At 43.1% G+C, this 25,365-nt stretch overlaps 2 protein-coding genes across 2 annotated transcripts in view; one reads left to right on the forward strand and one right to left on the reverse strand.

The window, feature by feature from the left end:
- The first annotated feature begins 1,046 nt into the window (after nt 1-1,046).
- LOC139551750 (probable global transcription activator SNF2L2) overlaps nt 1,047-25,365 on the forward strand; it is a 59,579-nt gene continuing 35,260 nt past the window's right edge. Inside the window, exon 1 of the mRNA XM_071363058.1 lies at nt 1,047-1,185. Coding sequence (XP_071219159.1) covers nt 1,081-1,185 — 105 coding nt within the window. The 5' untranslated portion in view covers nt 1,047-1,080. The remainder of the gene's footprint in view (nt 1,186-25,365) is intronic.
- Nucleotides 4,888-8,960, reverse strand: LOC139551749 (dnaJ homolog subfamily B member 5-like). Its single transcript, XM_071363057.1, has 4 exons — nt 8,744-8,960; nt 7,479-7,731; nt 6,606-7,168; nt 4,888-5,777 (listed from the first exon to the last, which is right to left on the reverse strand). The coding sequence occupies exons 1-4, from the start codon at nt 8,840-8,842 to the stop codon at nt 5,544-5,546; spliced, it is 1,149 nt and encodes a 382-aa protein (XP_071219158.1). The 5' UTR covers nt 8,843-8,960; the 3' UTR covers nt 4,888-5,543.

Genomic DNA, 25,365 nt, shown 5'->3' on the forward strand with positions numbered 1-25,365 from the left:
GGGTCCCCCAGACATTTCATAGTTTTGTTGTAGCCCTGAACTAACTCACCTGATTCCCCTAGTCAAGGGCTTGATTATTAGTTGACAAGTTGTATCAAGTGTGCTAGCTGTGGAATAGTTTAAATGCAAGGAGGTTTGAGAACCACTGGTCTAGTGTGCGGTACCGGAGCGCCAAGTCGAGGTCCCAAAGGCTTCCGAACAGCTTCTATCCCCAAGCCATAAGAATCCTGAACAACTAATCAAAGGGCTACCCAGACCCCTCTTTTACGCTGCTGCTACTCTCTGTTTATAATCTATGCATAGTCACTTTAACTCTACCTACATGTACATATTACCTCAGTTACTTCGACTAACCGGTGCCCCCGCACATTGACTCTGTACTGGTACCCCCTGTATATAGCCTCGCTTGTTATTTTACTGCTGCTGTTTAATTATTTGTTACTTTTATTTTCTACTTATCTATTTTCTACTTAACACTTTTTTTTTCTTCTTAGCATTGCTGGTTAAGGGCTTGTATGTAAACATTTCACTGTAAGGTCTACACCTGTTGTATTCGGCGCATGTGACAAATACATTTTGATTTGATTTGATGTCAACTCACCTGCGCTTGCTCCAAAGTCGCTGTCCAATCCAGGACCCATTGTGGAAGAGTTGTCAGATGCAACAAAGCATGAAATCTCTGGAGGTATGCTACTGGCATATTCACATTCGAATTCAACCATATCAAACTTGTGTTCCCCTGTGTTGTTCAATACATATTGCAGCTCCATGGTGCTGCACCGACGCATGGGCCTCTGGTCAGGTGTTACCTGCGTGCATAAAGCAGTCACACATCACATCCAAGACAGAGTTCAATGGTTACTTTGGCTAATATTAGGCTGGAACCATGAATTTACCCTTGAGTGTGTATCATTTAGCGCAGGTGAATTGGGTGGCACAAGGCAAGGCAGTTCTGCCTCTGAATCACTTGACTGCGGTAGGACAGGGGCGCTCCTGCGCCAGCCCATTTTATTCCTACTGTACACGCTTGACCTACGGGGCTGGTCGACCCTGGAGTTGGTATCGGCTGTTGTCGCCAATATGGCGCTCGGAGCTCTCAGGGACTCCGAGCCACCATCGCCTGTGGCCCCACCCAGACGGACGAATCGGATACTCTGCTCCACTGCTGCCCTGTCATTTGAAGAGGTACGTGAAGAGCTCAAGGGCTGGGCCAAAATAGGCTCTGAAACAGAGATATAACCTATTTTTCCATCTTGATTTGGGAAAAATGGCGCCTCTGATATTATGGTCATTCTCTGGCGCGTCGAAAGAGTAGACTGTAAAATACTTTCGCTGTCTTGTCTTTTTCTGTTTTTCTTTGAAAAAATGTGTAACTTGTAACCCAGGAACAAACAGTTCAACAGCAGCAGAAGAACCACGCACGGTATGAGTAAAATAATAAGTAGTCTTAAACTTGTAATTGGCAAACCTTCACTCAGATTTGAGGGTGGTGTTGATGGGCCTATTTGCGACATTTCGTCATATAGTTTATAGGATCCAATTCCAGAACGCATAAAATTGTGATTTTTCTCTGCGAGAGCGCAGGTGTTTTGTGGGACCAATCAATTTCACTATCCAGGGTCTGTGATTGAACTCTGCAGAATGACTGCTTGGATGTTGTACTTGGCGAACCCCGTGGCCATGGTAGATTTTATTTTCTGCTTCAAGAGCTATTGAATAAATCTGTATTTAAATGAGAATATTTTACCCCAAATTAAGTATTTACGTAGACAATTCATTTTTATGCTCAGACAGCGGAAAGAAGGCCTACTCGAAAATGTGCGTATAGGAATGAAATAATAACCCCAAAACGCAGGTGACGAGTTTAATGTCCGCTTGCTTGATGCTTGTCTGTCCTGTAGAATAGGTCACAAATAGTCAATCACATCACCCAGATCTCGCTCTCATATCCAAGCTGCCGGTGACGTACAGGTGTATAAATATTATGGCACATTGAATAAAGCAAGGATTTACAGCATAACGAATTGGTCCAACCACACTGTTTTATGCTCGTTGGCATAGATTTACAGGACACCTTCCTATTCAGCCTGGTCTAATAGACAAGACGTTACATAGTAAACATACATCCAGGAGAATCAAATTAGTATGGAATGTTACATTTGGTATGGTTACATAAGATAGATGGATACGTGAAGGTCAAGCAACCCAAGGGATGCAAGTTCAAAACTCATCACCGACAGCTTTAGCATTTTAGCTGTCGGTGGCTGCGGTGGCAATTTTCTATGTTGTGTGAAACCCCAACTTGCTTGGTCTCCATGTTTTACAAACGTCACATTTCAAATAGTTTAAGGTTAAGTTTAGGCATTAACTCTGAATGTTAATGGTTAAAGTTTGGGATGGGCTTAAAACAAAAATCTCAAAACAACTTTCTATCACTGGATTTGAACTTAAACATTTGGATTCAGAGGCCTATTTGATGGTAACAGTGCTCAATGTTGCCCCTGGTAGCCGGTTTCCCGTCATATCCCGATATCCTCAGATGTGGATAGACGTCAAATACTGACTTCTATCACAGCTGACCTGGCTGAAAACCCAGCATCAACCATGGAGGAGTGGAAATCTCTCAACAGTCCACAGGGGAGCGCTCTTTTGAGTCTTGCCTTAAAATTATTTCCTGCTTCCTTTTTCTAGCATGTTTGTACCATCTGTTTTTCCAGAATTTTCAACTCCAACTTTAAAACATGAACTAAGTGTTCATTTTTTTCCTCCCCTAAGAAGTGATGAGAGTGAAGGAAAGAGTACATTATTGCAAAAGGGGCTGCGTCTCAATAGTGTGAGGTAGCTTCTTCTCTCTCCTTTCCCTCGTCTGCACTGATGTGAAAGAGTTGGATAGGAAAATAAATATGCCCCATAGTAGTACACATTGCTTTCACCTACCCTGTGCTTAGCTCAATGCAGATGAAAAGAGAGGAGTCAGGAAAGGAAGCTTTTTTTTTAGCATATTGGGATGCACCTATGGGCCCTAGAATATGGTTTCTGAGTCGTTTTAGTAGCATTGAACACTAGGTGGCAGTAGTTAACTAAACCGACATGTGCGCGACTATGGGGCAAAACAGGGTTGGCTTAGATTGGATATGAAATATAGTTGACATTTTATCAACAATGTTTATTGAAAACATAAAGTCGCACATTGAGCACTTGTCTCTCAAATGCATTGTTACAGTTGTTGGTTAGCTAGCTAGCAAATGTTTTGCCGTATTAGCATATAGACGTGACATCAGTCAAAACACCTCAACATAAGACACGGTATCAAGATCAAGATCAAATTAGCTAAAACGAGCCACTTACGATTCCCCACATGGCAGTTTCTTGTCATTATTGCTAGCTATCTGGCCATCAAGAACCTTAACACAGCCTTCAGCTCTTTTGAAGCGCGCAGAATGTTTTCGTGAGGTTGTCAGCCAACCTGTCTGTGGTGCAATAGCGACACTCTTTCAACCAACAGTACTGCTCAAAACCTACTGACACCACTGATGATCATGAACAGTTTATGTACTCATTACTCTGGGTCAACTGGCTGATCTGCACTTGGAGGTAGTAAGGTAGCCTTCAGGCCTCATTAGTCTTCCTTGATTCTGTTGCAAGATGGCAATTGCAGGAGGCATTGCCTCGCCCCAGCGTTCTCTCCAACTCTTCACATAATCTAAATTGTTTGTAGTCAGGATGAATGTGAGGTTTATCTAATTTACTGTATTATGAAGTTAAGTCTTCATAGTACACTGAACAAAAATATAAATGCAACAATTTCAAAGATTTTTCTGAGTTACAGTTCATATGAGGAAATCAGTAAATTGGAATAAATGAATTAGGCTCTACTTTATGGATTTCCGTGACTGGGAATACAGATATGTATCTGCTGGTCACAGATACCTTAAAGAAAGGTAGGGAAAACCAAAATTTCTGGGATTTTTTATTTCAGCTCATGAAACATGGGACCAATAGATTACATTTTGCATTTATATATATATATTTTTTTTTTACAAATTTGAGAGAAATAAACTTTGTGCGCATGAAACATTTCTGGGATCTTTTATTTCAGCTCAGAAAACATGGGACCAACACTTTACATGCTGCACTTATATTTTTGTTCAGTGTATAAGAATGAGAGAGAGATACAGTACCAGTCAAAAGTTTGCACACACCTACTCATTCAAGGGTTTTTCTTTATTTTTTACTATTTTGAACATTTTAGAATACCAGTGAAGACATTAACACTTGGAATCATGATAATAATAATGCACGGCCCCATGTCGCAAGGATCTGCACACAATTCCTGGAAGCTGAAAATGTCCCAGTTCTTCCATAGCCTGCATAATCACCAGACATGTCACCCATTGAGCATGTTTGGGATGCTCTGGATCGACTTGTACGACAGCGTGTTCCAATATCCAGCAACTTCACACAGCCATTGAAGAGCGGGACAACATTCCTCAGGCCACAATCAACAGCCTGATCAACTCCATGCGAAGGAGATGTGCTGCGCTGCATGAGGCAAATGTTGGTCACACCAGATACTGACTGGTTTTCTGATCCATGCCTGTACCTTTTTTTAAGGTATCTGTGACCAACAGATGCATATCTGTATTCACAGTCATGTGAAATCAATAGATTAGGGCTTAATGAATTTATTTTAATTGACTGTTTTCAATTGACTGTAACTCAGTAAACTCTTTGAAATTGCATGCTGAATGTAATTTTTGTTTTGCTCAGTGTATTTCACATTTTTCTCATTTCCTTTTGTGATATGGACATGCTTATTCTTATTCTGAATCATAGTTCATGACCAGTGCTGCACATTTTAATATAATAAAACACAAAAACTTTTAATTAAAATTCAGGTATTTTCATTTATTCAACATGCTTTTCTTTGTCCATTTGTCAATTTAGAATAATACATTAACATCTGGTATAAGTTAAAGCACAAATATATACACAAACGTTTCAAATGATTCAGTTGAACATTTGACAAATTCATCTCTTTTAGAGACAGTTATAACTATATTTGTACATTAGTACAGTCTTGTACACAAGTACATATTTGTTATTGTAATAAATCAATGTAAAAGTGCAGTCATATGAACACCATACAACTGGTAGAATCATTTTGCCACGTGACAATCAACTACCTCAGGTTTCTCTAATGAGTCAAATGACTCTATTGGCATACCAAATTCTTGCTATAGGCAACACAGTAAGAGTACCTCTACCCTTTTTCATTCAAGAGAAAGGCTAGTCAGTCAGTCAGAAAACGTGCCCAGACACTCAGGAGTCCATTTGCCAGTTAAACTGTAAAACTTTTCCCCTGTGGCATTGTAGATAATGAATAGTGCCTATAATCAAAAAGGTATATATGTTTTTAAAGATTCCATTCCTGCCATTGTCTCTAAACCAAGCATAGGGAGAAGCTGTGCTGGATTGTCATAGCACCTAGCAAGGCTGTGATTGTATCGGCTAGCTGTGGTGGTCGTTAGCACGATAGCATGTTAGCACCCAATGAGGCTGTGTTTGATGATCTCTTTGGACTGGGGAGGGATCCTGTCAGGGAAGGCCACCTGGAACTCCACCACCAGGTCGCCACGTGTGGTGGGGGTCTTGGCGTGGGGCAGCCCCTCGCCCCTCAGCCGCCGGATGGCGCCGGGCTTGATGACGTCACTGCACGGTAGTGGCATCGTCCTGTTGTCGAGGGTGGGGACGTTGACTGTGCATCCACATAGAGCCTGGAGAGAGCGAGGAAGACAGTATTTGTTAATTTTCCTCCTTTTATGTTGAGAGCGTTTGGTTACATAACAGTGGAAGCAGTCCCCATAACATAATTAGCTGCAGTTGGTACTTCTGAATGAATCTATGAAACTAACCAGGCCAATTTTCTTAAGTGAGTGTTATATCAGACTCAAATGTGGAGCAATCTCCCCCCAAAGGCGATGCTTTGCTCTGTTATGCAACGATAAGTGTTACAAATGCTATACCAGTAATGTCCTCTCTATTCTGGCTGGTGGTGTCGGTACTCAACAGAGTGACTGAGTGGGGCCAGGGGAAGATGAAGAGGCGATGTTGAAGAGCCTGCAATGTCTGAACACTAGCATGCTAATCTGAGGAGCGTAGGATGTGGGAGTGAGTGATTGTACGCCAGAGAGAGAGGAAGCTAAAGGCTGGCACAGAGCAGAGGAGTCAGTGGGGGAGCAAAGTGAAAGCAGTGTGAGGGAGCGGCTGACAGAGGCTATATTTAGCTACTGCTGATGCTGCTCTCTGTAGGTGCCGATGAGGTAAGTGAGGGGAGGTGTTGGTGTGCACTGTGTGTTATTGGGGGGTTGTTAGCTGGGCTAAGGACAAGGTTGGAGCAGTGGGGGTTAGCTGAGAGGGGCTCTGAATAGAACAAAGTGTTCTCCCTACAGCCACCAATTTGAGCCATTATCTAAAGTACGGAAGTGGCATACTTCAGCTATGCCTTGAAGCATTATGTTATACTGAAAGTATGGCAGTGCTGTACATCTGCATTATATAACCATATCAATGTTAAGTTGACACACAAGTTCACACAAACGTACTTCTTTGAGGGTGATCTTTGCCGTATAGACTAAGTTGGACCCGTCCCTCTTGTAGTGGGGGTGTTTCTTGTCCTTGAGGACGAAGGCCACGTCGGCGGGTATGCTATTGGCCGTCTCATCACCCTCTCTGGGAAAGGTGATCTTGGTACCCTCCTTCCATCCCTTTTTCACCACCACGTTCAGGACCTTGTCCTCAGTGCGAAGGCTGCGGCCGTCTGGGTTGAGGCGGTGCCGCGTGATCTTCATGTGCTTAGAGCAGCCGTGGAACACCTCTTCCAGGGTCACCAGGAGGTCGTGCACCACCGCCACGCCCTGCCGTCGCCCGCCCCGAAGTTTCTCGCCGTTGGGGCCGTAGTTACCATGGTAACCGTCACCTTTACTGAAGGTGAAATGGTTAAAGGGTTTGAAAAGCTCCTCCTCGCCGTCGGGCCCGAAGAAGATGTCGAAGTGGTCGGAGCCCTGGAAGAATGTTGAGAAGGTCTCGTGGGCATCGCCGTGGTAACTATAGTGATGGGGGTTGTTCTCTTTGCCTGCCATGGACACCCCGCCTCCGTTCTTGAGACCTGAGACACAAAAGAAAAAAGACAACTGCAGTTAGTACAGTTCACTCAGGCAGAAGTGTGACCTTCCATCTTGTCTAATCTTGTTATATATTTAGCTCAACACTTCTGGAGGGCTTGCTAAATGTATATATTGGCACTTTGAAGTTTGACAAACACTTTCTCTTCGCTGGCTGACTAATTTATCAACCTGTAGTCGTCTACACTGCATGTGTTGGGCTGGCTCTCGGGGACTGGGTGCTGTAGATTTTTTTGCTAGATGCAACAGCACTTGCCGGTCAAATGACAAAGGGAAAGAAGGAAAGGCTCTCACCTTCTTCTCCAAACTGATCATAGATGACTCTTTTCTTGGAGTCGGTCAGAATCTCATAAGCTTCTGCAATCTCCTTAAACTTGTCCGCGGCGTCCGCAGCGCTGTTCTTGTCGGGGTGAAACTTCAGGGCCATCTTCCTGTACGCCTTCTTGATGTCGTCTTCGTTGGAGTCAGACTCGACGCCCAGGACCTTGTAGAAATCCTTCCCCATAGGCCTGGACAGAACGGGAACCTCTTGGTCCTTCTGGTTCTCCTGGAGAAACAAGGTGGGAGAAGGAACACGTTAGAGCTCTACTGCACACAGAATAGCCACGTTTTAAAAGGACAAATGTCTTTGCCTCAATGAAGCCATCGAAAGCCAGAGCTGGATAAGATGTCATAGAAAGAGAACTAACTCCCTGGGCTGTGGGCTATAAACTTCAACCACTCCTTATAGCGCTCTCACTCCCATGCCCATAATAATGCATTTCCAAGCACCAGGCAGCTTTATGACACCCAGCAGGTGTGACATTCAACAATTGATTGAGAATGACCCAGACAAGTAGACTATGATTGTCAGCAAGCCTTCTGTGCTAGGACCAGTTTCAGAGGACACATACTTGGAATTGTCACCTGTCAGTCCTTTGAATACAAATTACCACAACTTATTCTTTATTATTAAATTTAGCCTGTGAAAATAGTATTGTATGAAAACTAGCCCATGGCAAATGCAATTCAGGCCAGTTAAGTCTTCTAGACTGTAATGCAGATCTGTCTGTGCATCTAAATGCAGGCAACGTGACTATAGGGGGAACTCGTGTGTATGAGCATCTTGAGGCAGACTGCACCTCCCACCACAGATGCCAGCTGAGCCCTGATTGGCTCAACTAGGCTACACTGTCTGCATTGGAATTAGGGGTACAAAGCATATACAGTAGGTTACTGGAGAACCCGTTGACATTGTGCAAACTGCTCACACACAGTGTGTATAAGCTTTTAAAATATATATAATTCCTTATTTTACCAGGTGAGTTGACTGAGAATACATTCTCATTTACAATAAAAGGAACATTACATTTTTGACACATCTATGCTTTAATCCGATAATATTCTCAGCAATGATACCACTAGTCTTTAAACTCACGGTCAACTTTTTAATGACACAACCATTAGGCACAATTTATGACATACATGAGTTTAATGGACATGGGCTACTTGCATTTGATACAATACATAACAATCTGTAAATTACAGAAATGTAGACACATTTCAAAAATATAACTTACCCCTGATGAAGAGCCCGAGCTGTCATTCCTGTTCATAACGCGGACCTTGCACTTTCCATTTTTGGTTTTCACTCCAAACTGGGTCCAGATCAGAACCATAGTGTTCGCTTATTGAGGAGCTGTCCGCTGTTTTTTTGGTGCTGAAAAGCTCTTAGCTGTTTTCGCTGAAGTTGGGCTGTTGGTTGACTGAGCGGCTGACTGCAGACTGTGCTAAATACTGCCGCGGCAGCCCTTTACTATACACTCAACACCCACGCAGCGTGACCGAGCTTTCCCCAAACCCGCCCATTTTCCTACGCACAAGAGGGAATACCGTGCCTACCGATTCCTCCGCGAGACCATTGGCGTTCGCTTCGTGATCATGCGGATGTAACCGCCTCCTTCTCCTTGTTGAGACTCGTTTCCGGGATTCTTAGCAGAAAGATCACGAGCAGTCACGACCAGTGAGTTGAATCCTCAGAGCCGTCTAGGTTTGCCGATTGAAGAGAGTTTCTCAACTCCACGATGTAAAATGGAGTTGAGTGACATGTGGACGGACTGCACCTCCGACTACATCGAGTTGCTGTCAGTCATGACTTAAATGTTTATGCTTTCCTTGCACCTACAGTATGTTTGTCCTGTGTAAATGCGAGCTTGTCCGTAGTTTTGAAACTGTACCTGTACTTCTCCTGATTGTTATAGAGTTGTCAGTTGGATTTGAAAGCTAAAGTAAAAAAAAAAAAAAAAAAACTGCCAAAATACAAACATCCGCTGTTCTATCTCCGTTAACAAACAATGGCTCCTTTTGCAAAGGTTGCAAATGCTACGGCTTTCAGCACCCTAAGAAAAGCTCACGTTAACACAGGACAAATATAGGTACAAGGAAAGCATTAAATGGACATTTTTTATCAACTGACATCATTTCGGTAAAGTCGATAAAATCACTCCATTGTACTTGAGAATAGTGGAGTTGAGAAAGTCAGAGGCTATGCATGTGATCCATTCATCAGAGAAATCCATCTTCATTGTTTTTTAATCAATTACTCATATATATTTAAGTGATAATGCCAGAGAAGCCGGGGGTTTGGAGGATATATTGGCACAGGTGTTGTTAGGCCCGAGACGAAGTCCTCCAAACACTGGCTTCGAGGTCATTATCACTTTTATACAATGGGTCACCAACATATTCAAATAATGATTTACACATTTTCATTAAAGTTATTTTGTTGAATTTATTCATAATATTTCATCCTTCATCCACAATATATATTCCTGACACAAATCTAGGGTTGCTACCCAAGCCGGCTGGTCGTTCCTTCTATCGGTTCGGTTGCACACAAATCTCCACCGTTGAAAACTAAATGTTAGTCTAAAAGAAGTGTTTAATGTCTATATAATGTATTTTTATAGTGGAGATTGTAGTAGTAACATAAAACACATGGATAAAATATAAATATAAAAGATAGCTGAACATTAAAGTAACGAACCACATGTTCACATTTATCATGAGACTGTGGTAATGGAGATATACTAAGAGACGTTCTGGCCCTCTTATTTTCTCCATTGTGCTGACAGACTGACCAGACACATGGGCACCTAAAATAATTGGACACACTAGACTTATAGTCTACACATTCCACTAAAAGCACACATACCAGAGAAATATGCTTAAGGCAACTGGACACTAATGACAAGAAGAGACATAGAGTCTGCCAATTCCAATAAGGAAATACCAGAGAACATGCTGGGGCATTGAATTAAATACAGGGTTGAGTCATAGGCCTAGAGTATAGAGGGACATATATTATTTTTAAGACAAGCATGGGTCTGGCCACTATTATAATTTAACTGAAAGCAGATAATGGGCGTTAGTAGGCGTGAACAAGCAGGAAGCCTGAACTAAAAAGATAAGGATGGCAGGAAAAATTAGGGGAGGTATGCTTATTTGCATATGGGGTGGACCCATATGCTATTTATGTATAAATGTTGGAACCGGGGTTGGGGAGCGGTGTGTGTTCCGCGGGGTGTGTTCCGCGGGGTGTGTTCCGCGGGGACATGCCAGTGGGCTGTACAGTTGTAATAAAGAGCATGTTTGATTTTAAAAGTTCTGGTAAGCGTTGTATTTGAAAATGATTTTCCACGACAAGATCAAGTTTATAAAGTGCCTGGCTGGGTTGATGAGACAGTGGATTGCGTCGTGCATAAGAACAATCCTTAACCGTGGTATATTGGCCATATACCACACCTCCTCGGGCCTTATTGCTTAAATATATTAGTCCTCTGAAGCTCAGTTGGTAGAGCATGGCGCTTGCAATGCCAGGTTAGTCGGTTTGATTCCCAGGACCATCTGTACGTAAAATGTATGCAATACTTTAACTATTGTCCCTGTGGGGAAATATCAGTATCATGTACACACATGACTGTAAGTCACTTTAGATAAACGCATCTACTTAATGGCTTATTTTTTAAATTATATTTGTTAGGGTTTACTTGAGGATGCTCCTCTGGTTGTTATCTGGTTAGATTTGATATGAGCACATTATGGAATAGAAATGGACTGTTGATAGATTCAAGAGAACCTTTTGTGAGAGAGTCTCCTGCGAGACTTGTTTTGTCTAGCAGTGTGCATTGTATAGCGTGGACATCCACTACAGTTGAAGGGAGGACCTGCATTGTGTACACCAGTGTATGGTTATGGAACAAAAAGCGGACACACGTGGCAATGCTTCCACTTCTATGATGCTCACCACAGCCAATGGGAGAGGTGGATTCTCCATCTTCCAGTGGATTCTCCCAGTCACTCCCAACAGGAAATGGGAGACAAATTTGGTCTGAACATGGAGAGTCAGCAGCGTCACGGGCTCTGGCTAGAGTAGAGCTCCACTACAACAGCGAGAGATGGTTCTAGAACGGAGTGAATCAGAAGATTATGTTCTATTCACAGTATTCTCAGCCTTCTCACTCTCCCATCCGCCCACGGGAACATTGGGACTGGTGGGACTTTGAGCTCGCTATTTCTCTCGCCTTTTTTTGCTCTCCACACAGAGGAAATCACAGTTATTAATGCCTGTCCTGTCACACTGAGACTATGGCTGGAGGGGGACGGCAGGGGGGATAGCTAACGTGCCAAAGTGTACCAACAATACACACAGACAAAAGTACAGAATTCATACACTCACATGCAGTCTCACTTCAGTACTTTATTTAGATCCAATTTAAGCATTGTCATTATCGCGTGCTAGGGGCTGAATTGTCACTGGTCTACTTATGGGCTATGGAGCCGACATGAGTTCATGATACACAGGCTATCACGCACAAACACATTGTTGTACAACACAGAATTCTTGTACACCTTTATTCTAGTCTGTGATTTGCCTGAGGGCCGATGTGTCCTGTTGATGTTCAATTGTTATCGAGGCACCTGTATGCATTTTCAAAGAATCCTTATTTTCAGATGTATTCCTTAATATTTACAATTCTAAAGGGTTAACAATCAATATGGCTGAACACTCCAGCATAGCGTTGGTGAGGAGCCTACTTGACGGTTTTTGTTTCCTGTTAGGCCTCCTCTCCCATAGATGTTTTATTTTCCCAGTGATGTTTCAGCTTCGCCTGAGACGACCGCTGTCCATGGTTCTGAAATCTCAAATCACCACTATTTGCTTGTTGTTTACATCAGACTTGCTGTGGACTGGTTGTTTACATCAGACTTGCTGTGGACTGAGTCACCACAGCACTCTTAACAGGGCCTACCAAAATGAGATCACACTTACATTTTTCTAAAATGCCTGACTTTAGATCGTTGTCTCGGTACTGGTACCCATGTACAGTATATAGCCAAGTTATTGTTACTCATTGTGTATTTAGTCCTCGCGTTATTATTTTTCTATTTTTAAATTTGTCTCTGCGTTGTTGTAAGTAAACATTTCACTTAGTCTACACCCGTTTGTGAAGCATGTGACAAAGATACATTTATCATGACTCATGGCTAATGAGAAACTGAAAATGTGAATATGAATATCAAAATCCCAGGAGTTCATCTTTCTTCCTCTGATCAGTGTTTAGACCTATGACAGATTAACAGATTATGGTGTGTGCGTTTCCCCCTAAAAACACGCCACTTCGATACAAGTGACTTTTCATAGTAGAGTAGGTGAGCATTTTGTCGCTAACCCCAACCCTTAACCTATTTCTCCGAACCTGCTGTGTAAATTCTCCTATCCTGCTACGAAAAGTCATTGCTGTATCGAAATAGCAGGTTTTTAGGGAGTCCCGTGTGTGTTTGTGTATGTGTGGCAAGTGCTGTCCTTCACAGGTTCAGCTCAGTCCACCACCTTCCCCCATGCTCATGTGGGAGAAGTAGGCAATGCTGGATCCTTGAGGTGGTGAGTTGCTGACAGTACATTCACAAAGGAAGTGACACTTCATCCCACTATCACAGACTGTCTGTCAGTCTATTCAGTCACTGAAAGGTTAGAGTCCAGTGTAATGGGGTGTAGATCAGTAGTGTGTAGAATGGAGTAGAGCAGGGTTTGACAACTGATCCTGAAGTATCTGCTGGGTTCTCGCTTTTCCCTGTTGATCAGTTGATATCACTGAGTTTTTCCTAGTCACTGTGCTTCTACCTCTGTATTTGCTTGCTCTTTGGGGTTTTAGGCTGGGCATCTGTAAATCACTTTGTGACAACTGCTGATGTAAAAAAGGGCTTTATAAAATACATTTGATAGATTGAGTGCAGAGAGTTTGTCTGGTTTTCCCAGTCTAAATCAGTTGCTGATGTTTGTCACGTGTGAGAATGGAAGCAGCAGACACTGTGTTCCCTGAGGAATCAGATCAGAACTACCCATCCCAAGAGACCGTGTGTTTGAAATAGTCCGTAGGCATGTGTTTTTAATGAGCGTGAAGTTCAGGAAATGGGGAGAGTGTTGAGGATGTGAGGAAGAGGACTAGCAAGAAATGGCTGTGAATGTTTTGTTGAGTAATCCTTTTTTCTTTCCTCGTCCAACCCCTTGTCTCCTTTCCCCTCCATCCCCCTCCCATCTCTCACCTTTTTTTCCCGGTCTCCTTCAGCTCTCACACGTCTGGGAGTGTGACTCTGTCACAGCAGCTGGACCGCTTGAAAGTGTATCAAGGTTTAACGCACACACACAGACACACACACACACACATATTTGCATAGTTCATGCAGTCACATCACACTTGATATTGGGAGGAGAAATGGTGCAACAAAGAGAAGATTGTGGACGCGTTTCAGAGAATCTCTTACAAATGTGTATTTACATGCAGGTTTCCATGGACCCAGGTTTATTCAACAAAAGCAATAAGACACATAACGAAAATGGCAGATAAATGTAAAATTCTCTAAAGATCGACAACATTTTTATCCGTTTGAAGGGTGGATTCTAACTTTCTTTATTGCGATAAATGATGATGGAAACTGTTTTTTTGAATAAATGATTGCCAAATAATTCAATCAAATTTCAATCAAATGTATTTATAAAGCCCTTCTTACATCAGCTGATGTCACACAGTGCTGTACAGAAACCCAGCCTAAAACCCCAAACAGCAAGCAATGCAGGTGTACTAGGAAAAACTCTCTAGAAACCTAGAGGGGAACCAGGCTATGAGTGGTGGCCAATCCTCTTCTTTTCTAACAGAACATGGCCAAGAGGTTCAAATGTTCATAGATGACCAGCAGGGTCAAATAATAATAATCACAGCGGTTGTAGAGGGTGCAACAGGTCAGCACCTCAGGAGTAAATGTCAGTTGTCTTTTCATATCTCTACAGCTTCTGCTGTCTCTAGAGAGTTGAAAACAGCAGGTCTGGGACGAGGTAGCACGTCCGGTGAACAGGTCAGTGTTCCAGATCCGCAGGCAGAACAGTTGAAACTGGAGCAGCAGCACGACCGGGTGGACTGGGAACAGCAAGGAGTCAACAGGCCAGGTAGTCCTAGGGCTCAAGTCGGGGTCGAGAGAGAGAATTCTTAAATTCGCACAGGACACCGGATAAGACAGCAGAAATACTCCAGATATAACAGACTGACCCTAGCCCCCCGACACATGAACTATTGCAGCATAAATACTGGAGGCTGAGACAGGAGGGGTTGGGAGACACTGTCTGACGATACCCCCGGACAGGGCCAAACAGGCAGGATATAACCCCACCCACTTTGCCAAAGCACAGCCCACCACTAGAGGGATACCTTTAACCACCAACTTACTATCCTGAGACAAGGCTGAGTATAGCCCACGAAGATCTCCCCCACGGCACGAACCCAAGGGGTTCATAATAAATAAATAATTAAGGTACTGGGACCTATAAAGATTCACTCCACATTCCATTCTAAATGCCTCCAGCTTGTGAAATCAAAAAGATTTTACTATGAAAATTGGGTAACACTTGACACCCAGTGTCATAGCACGGGTGTGCTATGACACTGAACCAATGTTCCCTCATTTTTTCAGCACTGAGCAAATTTCAGGTCCGCTGAGCGCAAACGTGATCTTTGTAAAAATTCTGTGCAACGCGTTTACTGTGAACATTGAGGCTGTACCCACTTTAAGTCAGTTTTATCAGAAGCCAAGTAGGCTACTGTGGCTAATTAATCATAATGTAGGCCTACCAGAGTGGCCTACCATCAAAAACAACGGAGAAAATGCATGCCGTAACATTTAACATGGAAACTGCTGTTCTATCATTCAGCCTACAGTAGCAGCCACTGTGTGGTGTTCAATGTAGGCCTACATTGGGCTTGACATTAACCTGTTACTCCACTTGTCCTTCAGACAAGGAGGTGACTGAAAAGTTGTTTGATAAGAGCTCTTTAGCTGACTTGCTTTTCAATGACGTCTAGAAATGCACGTTTTGTGCTCTTGTAGGAAGAAATCACTCCTCTATTGCTGACTACAAATGATTAAAACTGGGCTAATAACTCACTAACTGGCTAAATATATTACACAAATTGCATGTGGCTACATGCAGCTCTTGCTTTGATCTCAAAACAAGGCATCTACTCATGACCACAGCTGTAAACACAGTCCAGTTCAAAATAAATGGCACAGATCCATTCATGGCAATGGTCTATTTGCATATAGGCCTACTGCAGCTCTGATTTATTATCCCTCACCGGTCTGTGTAGAGTATGGTATGGTCTGAGTTATGAGCAATAGAATCCTACTCCGATGAGTTCTGCCTACAACAATATCTCTTGCATAGTTTGTTTTGTTTCGGCGCGTTGCATTGAAAGTGGCTAACATTGCGTCCATTCATTCACTATTGCCACTGTAAAGGGAAACGTTGATAGTGCTAACAGGGAAAACTCTAGAAAGTCGAGTGAAGTTCAGTCTCGTGCTTCTCTCCGTGGGCTGATATTTACTTTCCGCTCTGCACGGCAGTCCTGGGAGCTGCATGCAGCTTGGAGGGTCATAACCATGTCAATGTCATAACAGCTGATGTAACTTGTCATAACATGGCCATAACACTCATGACCCATTTACACCTGTTGTGACATATTGCGTTATTTTATGGCTGCTTAAGACACTTACATACAGTGCATTCGAAAAGTATTCAAACCCCTTGACTTTTTCCACAATTTGTTACGTTACAGCCTTTTTCTGAAATTGATGGGAAATTGTATTTAATCAATCTACACACAATACCCCATAATGACAAAGTGAAAACAGGTTTGTATTAAAAATCTACAACTTGATTTCTACAACTTGATTTGATTCCACCGGTGGTAAATTCAATTGATTGGACATGATTTGGAAAGGCACACACCTGTCTATATAAGTTCCCACAGTTGACAGTGCATGTCAGAGCAAATAACAAGCTTCATGTCTGGAGGAAACCTGGCACCATCACTACGGTGAAACATCATGCTGTGGGGATGTTTTTCAGGGACTGGGAGACTAGTCAGGATTGAGGGTAAGATGAACGGAGCAAAGTACAGAGAGATCCTTGATGAAAACCTGCTCCAGAGCACTCAGAACCTTAGACTGGGGCGAAGGTTCACCTTCCAGCAGGACAATGACCCCAAGCACACAGCCAAGTCAACACGGGAGTGGCTTCGGGACAAGTCTCTGAATGTCCTTGAGTGGCCCAGTCAGAGCCCGGACTTGAACCCAATCAAAAATCTCTGGAGAGACCTGAAAATAGCTGACAGAGTTTGAGAGGATCTGCAGAGAAGAATGGGAGAAACTCCACAAATACAGGTGTGCCAAGCTTGTAGCGTCAGACCCAAGAAGACTCGATGCTGTAATCGCTGCCAAAGGTGCTTCAACAATGTACTGAGTAAAAGGTCTGAATACTTACACTACCTGTCAAAAGTTTGAACACCTACTCATTCCAGAGTTTTTTTTCTTTATTTGTACTATTTCATACATTGTAGAATAATAGTGAAGACATCAAAACTATGAAATAACACATGGAATGGTGTAGTAACTAAAAAAGTGTTAAACAAATCCAAATATATTTGAGTTTCTTCACAGTAGCCACCCTTTGCATTGATGGCAGCTTTACACACACTTGGCATTCTGATAGGCCTATCACATGCATGCCCTTATGTCAGTCATCAGTCAAAAATATGTTTTGAAGGTGTTTTGTCCTGCTCCTAAAATCTGCTCCTGCTTTCAGCCTCGTCATCAGCCACAGAGCATTGGGGCAGGTGCATGTCTGACATCAACGTCGTCTTTCTTTTGGTGACGTCATTACGTCCAGCTGTTTTTAATCAACACAAGATAGTTAAATGGAAACTCGCCGTAGCAGGCAATTGTCGCATCAATTTTCTATGTAAACTTTCTGAATGTTGACAACAACAAAACATCACTGGGCATGCTAGACGTGGTACTTTGGCGACTAGTAAGTCTTTTTTTTTTTTTTTTTACATTCTACTTTGGACTGGATGTGTCAATGTGTAGTTCATACATGCATAATCTATGTTCAGAATGACTATTTTACCTCAATTAGCCACAAAATCCCTAGTTTAAAAGTGCCTGTTTTCTGGAGGTTGTGCAATGACATTTTCCTTACATTTACCCCCACCTGGGCCAGCCCCGTACCAATTCGAATGTCAGCCCCTCAGTGAAAGAGAGCGAGAGAGAGAGCTGGCATGGTGCACATTTGTGACATAGTACCCCAATTTTTGGGGACCATTTTTGTCTCGAGGGCGCTACTTTCAGATCTAATGGCTAAAAAGTATACAAAGTACAGCTTCTCCAATGATAGGAATCTACCTCCGAGTGCAGAGGAGGAGAAGCCAGTGATGCACAATACCTGAAATAGCCTGTTTTTGCTGGAAGAGGACTATATGAGAGCGTCCTTTAACAACTCACTGTCTGAACTGCTGTGATGATCTCCTGCACTGTATATTCCTCTCCAAATCCCATTCATATGTATCTCCCCACCTCCCGTCTAATCTAAGAAACATAATACGAAGCCAGGTAGTCTAGTTACAGATTGCTTTATACTGAACAAAAATATAAAACGCAACATGTAAAGTGTTTGTCCCATGTTTCATGAGCTGAAATAAGAGATTACCGAAATGTTCCATAGAAACAAAAAGCTTATTTTTCTCAAATGATGGGCACTGTATAGTGTATCTGTGACCAACAGATGCATATCTGTATTCCCAGTCATGTAAAATCCAGAGATTAGGGCCTAATGAATTTATTTCACTGATTGCTTTCCTAATATGAACTGTAACTCAGTAAAATCTTTTGAAATTGTTGCATGTTGCGTATATTTTTTCAATTAATTTATCGTTAATGCAGTCTTTAGAGTGCTTATGAAAGCAAAATCCTATCTATATATTTTTCTTATTAATACATTGCGTGTTGCCTTCCTCAAATGAAGGGGATGATGACTCAGTCTTTGCAAGAGGGAGGAAATCTGATTTCATTGGTCCTCAACTCGGAGCAGGTTAGTTCAGAAGGATTCTTTGCCATAGAAATTTACTTGGCTAAAAGATGAGCCACTTTTGTATGACCGGTTATCCTGAGTTGAACTCGGTTGAGTTACCTCTAACTCCTCAAACCTGCTTCGTAGGATACCCCTCTGGCGGGAAATAGCATACAGAAACGTCTGTATGCTATTGAGAACAGTAGAGGAAGCTGAAATGAATGAAGTCTGAGGTCTCGTGACTAACACTAGCCAAATAGCTATTGATATCCAAGCCAATATGTTTTCGAAATCCCAAACTCCAGCCTTGACTCTACTATCAATCGCTAACAACCGAGGCAGTCTGTGGAGGGCTGTGGTTTCCGTGGTGGAAGGTGAGAGCGGACAGGCAGAAAGGACAGGTGCATGCTGGTTACCCAAACTGAAAACAGATATGGTGGAAAAGGGGACTTAAGAGCAGATTCCAGATCAGGGGCCATATGCATCATGCATCTCAGAATAGGAGTTTATGATATAGCATCAGTTTTGTCTTTTAGATCATAATGAATAAGATTACGTAGACCGGAGGGACCTGGCATTCCTACTTTGAGACGCTTGATGAGTACGGCCCTGTTGATTTTTCTACTCTGTGATGTAACAGACTCACTTCAGAAAAGGATCTGGTTAGATAAGGGTTTTCATACATTCATTCAGAATTACCACTGCAGCTAATTATGGTATGGAGTCGGCTGCTTGTACTGTAACCAAAAGCTCGGATCATAAAAATAAATGCCAGAAGAATAACTAAACAATCAATAATATTCAACTGTCTTTTTAAAAATTCCCTAATGTTTAGGCTGAAATGCTCTTTTTTGTAACTTATTAGACACGTACAGTTGAAGTCGGAAGTTTACATTAAAATTCGTTTTTCAACCACTCCAAAAAATGCCTTGTTAACAAACTATAGTTTTGGCAAGTTGGTTAGGACATCTACTTTGAAGTCATTTTTCCAACAATTGTTTACAGACAGATTATTTCACTTATAATTCACTGTATCACAATTCCAGTGGATCAGAAGTTTACATACACTAAGTTGACTCTGCCTTTAAACAGCTTGGAAAATTCCAGAAAATTATGTCATGGCTTTAGAAGCTTCTGATAGGCTAATTGACATCATTTGAGTCAATTGGAGGTGTACCTGTGGATGTATTTCAAGGCCTACCTTCAAACTCAGTGCATCTTTGCTTGACATCATGGGAAAATCAACAGAAATCAGCCAAGACATCAGAAAAAAATTGTAGACCTCCACAAGTCTGGTTCATCCTTGGGAGCAATTTCCAAATGCCTGAATGTAACACATTCATCTGTACAAACAATAGTACGCAAGTATAAACACCATGGGACCACGCAGCCGTCAGACCGCTCATGGAGGGAGACGCGTTCTGTCTCCTAGAGATGAACGTACTTTGGTGCGAAAAATGCAAATCAATCCCAGATCAACAGCAAAGGACCTTGTGAAGAAGCTGGAGGAAACAGGTACAAAAGTATCTATATCCACAGTAAAACAAGTCCTATATCGACATAACCTGAAAGGCAGCTCAGAAAGGAAAAAGCCACTGCTCCAAAACCGCCATAAAAAAGCCAGTCTAAGGTTTGCAACTGCACATGGGGACAAAGATCATACTTTTTGGAGAAATGTCCTCTGGTCTGATGAAAGAAAAATAGAACTGTTTGGACATAATGACCATCATTGTGTTTGGAGGAATAAGGGGGAGGCTTGCAAGCCGAAGAACACTATCTCAACCTTGAAGCATGGGGGTGGCAGCATCATGTTGTGAGAGTGCTTTGCAGCAGGAGGGACTGGTGCACTTCACAAAATGGATGGCATCATGAGGCAGGAAAATCGTGTGGATATATTGAAGCAAAATCTCCAGACATCAGTCAGGAAGTTAAAGCTTGGTCGCAAATGGGTCTTCCAAATGGACAATGACCCCAAGCATGCTTACAAAGTTGTGGCAAAATGGCTTAAGGACAACAAAGTCATGGTATTGGAGTGGCCATCACAAAGCTCTAACCTCAATCCTAGAAAATTTGTGGGCAGAACTGAAAAAGCGTGTGCGAGCAAGGAGGCCTACAAACCTGACTCAGTTACACCAGCTCTGTCAGGAGGAATGGGCCAAAATTCACCCAACTTATTGTGGGAAGCTTGTGGAAGGCTACCTGAAACGTTTGACCCAAGTTAAAAAATTTAAAGGCAATGCAACCAAATACTAATTGAGTGCATGTAAACTTCTGACCCACTGGGAATGTGATGACAAATATTAAGCTGAACTAAATCATTCTCTACTATTATTCTGACATTTCACATTCTTAAAATAAAGTGGTGATCCTAACTAACCTAAAACAGGGGATTTTTACTGGGATTAAATGTCAGGAATTGTGAAAAACTTGAAAAAAGCATTCATAATGGGACAGCAGTACATTCAATGTTAACCGATGTCCACAGGCAGCCCGATTCTGATATTTTTTCCACTAATTGGTCTTTTGACTAATCACATCAGATCTTTCACATCAGCTCTTTTTTTAGAGCTGTTATGATTGGTCAAAAGACCAATTAGTGAAAAAAAAGAATGGGCTGCTTGTGTAAACGCAGCCCACGAGACAACATTTCGACCCCACAGTAGAAACATTCTTTTAGAAGTACAGCTCCTAGTTTTTTCCGTGATGTAACTTTTATTATACCATTAATTATATCACAAAAGAGAATGTCCATTGGGATTGTTCATTAGTTTAGCCATTAAAACCAAGCTTTGTCTGTTGTATCTCAATCACCACCTCCACAGTCTGGGCTGGGGTTAAAGGTCGGGTGTACACTTTTCTGTGAGAGGAATTCTCTTTCCGGACACCACGCCAACAGTAGAGCACAGTACAGCGTGCAGGCAGATGGTTGGGGATAAAAGCAGCAGGGCTACAATGAAGACACCTCCGTTCCAGGTGCAGTCACAGCCATACACTTGACCCATGCCAACTGGCACTGCCACCAATAGCTGCACCAGGACGTAGTCACCAACAAGCAGGCTTTCACTGATTGTGGGTAAGATCTATTTTCCTTCATCCCAATGGGTAATGGTTAAGATTGGGAGATAAGCTGATCCGAGATCTGTGGTTACTGTTAACTTATATCTCATGGTCATCCCTAGCCCGGATGGCAGATCTACTTTCAACCCATGTCAATCTGTGGTGAGTTTGTTGTCATATGGCCCCATATAAAACAGAACCAGGTCTGGCTACCAGGCTAGGTCGTCATCACTAGCTATCATAAACCTACATCCATTCAATAATCTCTTATTATAAGTCTAATTACCTGCTCTTAGAATGTTCAGTGAAACCGTTTCACAGAAAATCCTTTCTTTGGATTATATCCGTAAGGATTATGTTTGACCTCTTTATGTTCCTTAGTTGTTTAAGTGTGAGAATCATCGAGAATATGTTGGAGAGGTTAAGAAACTTAGATGGTGCCGTCTTACCTGATTGGTTCTGCCAAGGTGGTGTTTAGATGAAGGGAGGATTTTGTGTTTAGGCTGTACTGTGTTGTTGGTTGAATTTTGTGAGCAACCATTTTGTGACCATGCTGTCTTGAAAACATTTTTGGGGTGTGGCTGATTTGTTCTCAACGGTATATGTTGAGTTTGACCATCAGTGAGTTTATTAATGTGTGAGAATATTTAAGATGTTCGTTATATAAAGCCGCTGCAATAATGTCCTTTTGTTTTCAGTTTGTTTGTTTGGAGAGGCTTTGCTGCTTTAAGGTCCAGGCAGTTAATTGGCAGCGCCCACCTATAAGGTGACCGTCATTTGTATTTCTAAAAAATCTATTGTTTAAAAGGGCCAAACAGGCAGGATATAACCCCACCCACTTTGCCAAAGCACAGCCCCCACACCACTAGAGGGACATCTTCAACCACCAACCTACTACCCTGAGACAAAGCCGAGTATAGCCCACGAAGATCTCCCCCACGGCACGAACCCGAGGGGGGCGCCAACCCGGACAGGAAGATCACGTTAGTTTCAACCCACTCAAGTGACGCACCCCTCCTAGGGAAGGCATGGAAGAGCACCAGTAAGCCAGTGACTCAGCCCCCGTAATAGGGTTAGAGGCAGAGAATCCCAGTGTAGAGAGAGGAACCGGCCAGGCAGAGACTGCAAGGGAGGTTCGTCGCTCCAGTGCCTTTCCATTCAACTTCACACTCCTGGGCCAGACTACACTCAATCATAGGACCTACTGAAGTGATGAGTCTTCAATAAAGACTTAAAGGTCGAGACCAAGTCTGGGTCTCTCACATGGATAGGCAGACCATTCCATAAAAATTGAGATTTATAGGAGAAAGCCCTGCCTCCAGCTGTTTGCTTTGAAATTCTAGGGACAGTAAGGAGGCCTGCGTCTTGTGACCGTAGCGTACGTGTAGGTATGTACGGGAGGACCAAATTGGAAGAATAGGTAGAAGCAAGCCGATGTAATGCGTTTTAGGTTAGCAGTAAGTCAGCATCAGCTGATGTCACAAAGTGCTGTACAGAACTCCCTAGAAAGGCCAGAACCTAGGAAGAAACCTAGAGAGGAACCAGGCTATGAGGGGTGGCCAGTCCTCTTCTGGCTGTGCCGGGTGGAGATTATAACAGAACATGGCCAAGACGTTCAAATGTTCATAGATGACCAGCAGGGTCTTATAATAATAATCACAGTGGTTGTAGAGGGTGCAACAGGTCAGCACCTCAGGAGTAAATGTCAGTTGGCTTTTCATAGCCGATCATTCAGAGTATCTCTTTTTTTATTTTTTTTATTTTTATTTTTATTTTTTTTAATTTATCCCATTTTCTCCCCAATTTTTCGTGGTATCCAATCGCTAGTAATTACTACCTTGTCTCATCGCTACAACTCCCATACGGGCTCGGGAGAGACGAAGGTCGAAAGCCATGCGTCCTCCGAAGCACAACCCAACCAGCCGTACTGCTTCTTAACACAGCGCGCCTCCAACCCGGAAGCCAGCCGCACCAATGTGTCGGAGGAAACACCGTGTACCTGGCCCCCTTGGTTGGCCCGCACTGCACCCGGCCCGCCACAGGAGTCACTGGAGCGCGATGAGACAAGGATATCCCTACCGGCCAAACCCTCCCTACCCCGGACGACACTATGCCAATTGTGCGTCGCCCCACGGACCTCCCGGTCGCGGCCGGCTGCGACAGAGCCTGGGCGCGAACCCAGAGACTCTGGTGGCGCAGTTAGCACTGCGATGCAGTGCCCTAGACCACTGCGCCACCCGGGAGGCCCCATTCAGAGTATCTCTACCGCTCCTGATGTCTCTAGAGAGTTTAAAACAGCAGGTCTGGGACAGGTAGCACATCCGGTGAACAGGTCAGGGTTCCATAGCCGCAGGCAGAACAGTTGCAACTGGAGCAGCAGCACGACCAAGTGGACTGGGGACAGCAAGGAGTCATCAGGCTAGATAGTCCTGAGGCATGGTCCTAGGGTTCAGGTCCTCCGAGAGAGAGAGAGAGAAAGAAAGAGAAAACGAGAGAGAATTAGAGAGAGCATACTTAAATTCACACAGGACACCGGATAGACAGGAGAAATACTCCAGATATAACAGACTGACCCTAGCATCCCGACACAAACTATTGTAGCATAACTACTGGAGGCTGAGACAGGAGGGGTCGGGAGACACGGTGGCGGAATACCTATGTAAGAATGTTGTTTATTGACTATAGCTCATCATTCAACACCATAGTACCCTCCAAGCTCATCATTAAGCTTGAGGCCCTGGGTCTGAACCCCACCCTGTGCAACTGGGTCCTGTACTTCTTGACGGGCTGCCCCCAGGTGGTGAAGGTAGGAAAAACCACCTCCACTTCGCTGATACTCAACACTGGGGCCGCACAAGGATGCGTGCTCAGCCCCCTCCTGTACTCCCTGTTCACCCATGACTACGTGGCCTCGCACGCCTCCAACTCAATGATCAAGTTTGCAGACGACACAACAGTATTAGGCCTGATTACCAACAATGATGAGACAGCCTACAGGGAGGAAGTGAGGGCCCTGGGTGTGTGGTGCCAGAAAAATAACCTCTCACCCAACGTCAACAAAAAAAGGAGTTGATCGTGGACTTCACGAAACAGCAGAGGGAGCACCCCCCTATCCACATCGACGGGACAGCAGTGTAGAAGGTGTCTGCAAAAACACTACAGTGAATTCTGTCGTATACTACATTAATTTCTGCAAAAACACTACAGTTTAACCTCTCTAGGGTATGTGGGACGGTAGCGTCTCACCTCGTCAACAGCCAGTGAAACTGCAGGGCGCCAAATTCAAAACAACAGAAATCCCATAATTAAAATTCCTCAAACATACATGTATTTTACAACATTTTAAAGATACACTTGTTGTAAATCCAGCCACAGTGTCCGATTTCAAAAAGGCTTTACGACGAAAGCAAACCAAACGATTATGTTTGGTCAGAGCCAAGTCACAGAAAAACACAGCCATATTTCCAGCCAAAGAGAGGAGTCACAAAAAGCAGAAATATAGATCAAATGAATCACTAACCTTTGATGATCTTCATCAGATGACACTCATAGGACTTCATGTTACACAATACATGTATGTTTTGTTCGGTAAAGTTCATATTTATATCCAAAAATCTGAGTTTACATTGGCGCGTTATGTTCAGTAGTTCCAAAACATCTGGTGATTTTGCAGAGAGCCACATCAAT

This window comes from Salvelinus alpinus, chromosome 24 (assembly GCF_045679555.1).
Source record: "Salvelinus alpinus chromosome 24, SLU_Salpinus.1, whole genome shotgun sequence".
Taxonomy (NCBI): Eukaryota; Metazoa; Chordata; class Actinopteri; order Salmoniformes; family Salmonidae; genus Salvelinus; species Salvelinus alpinus.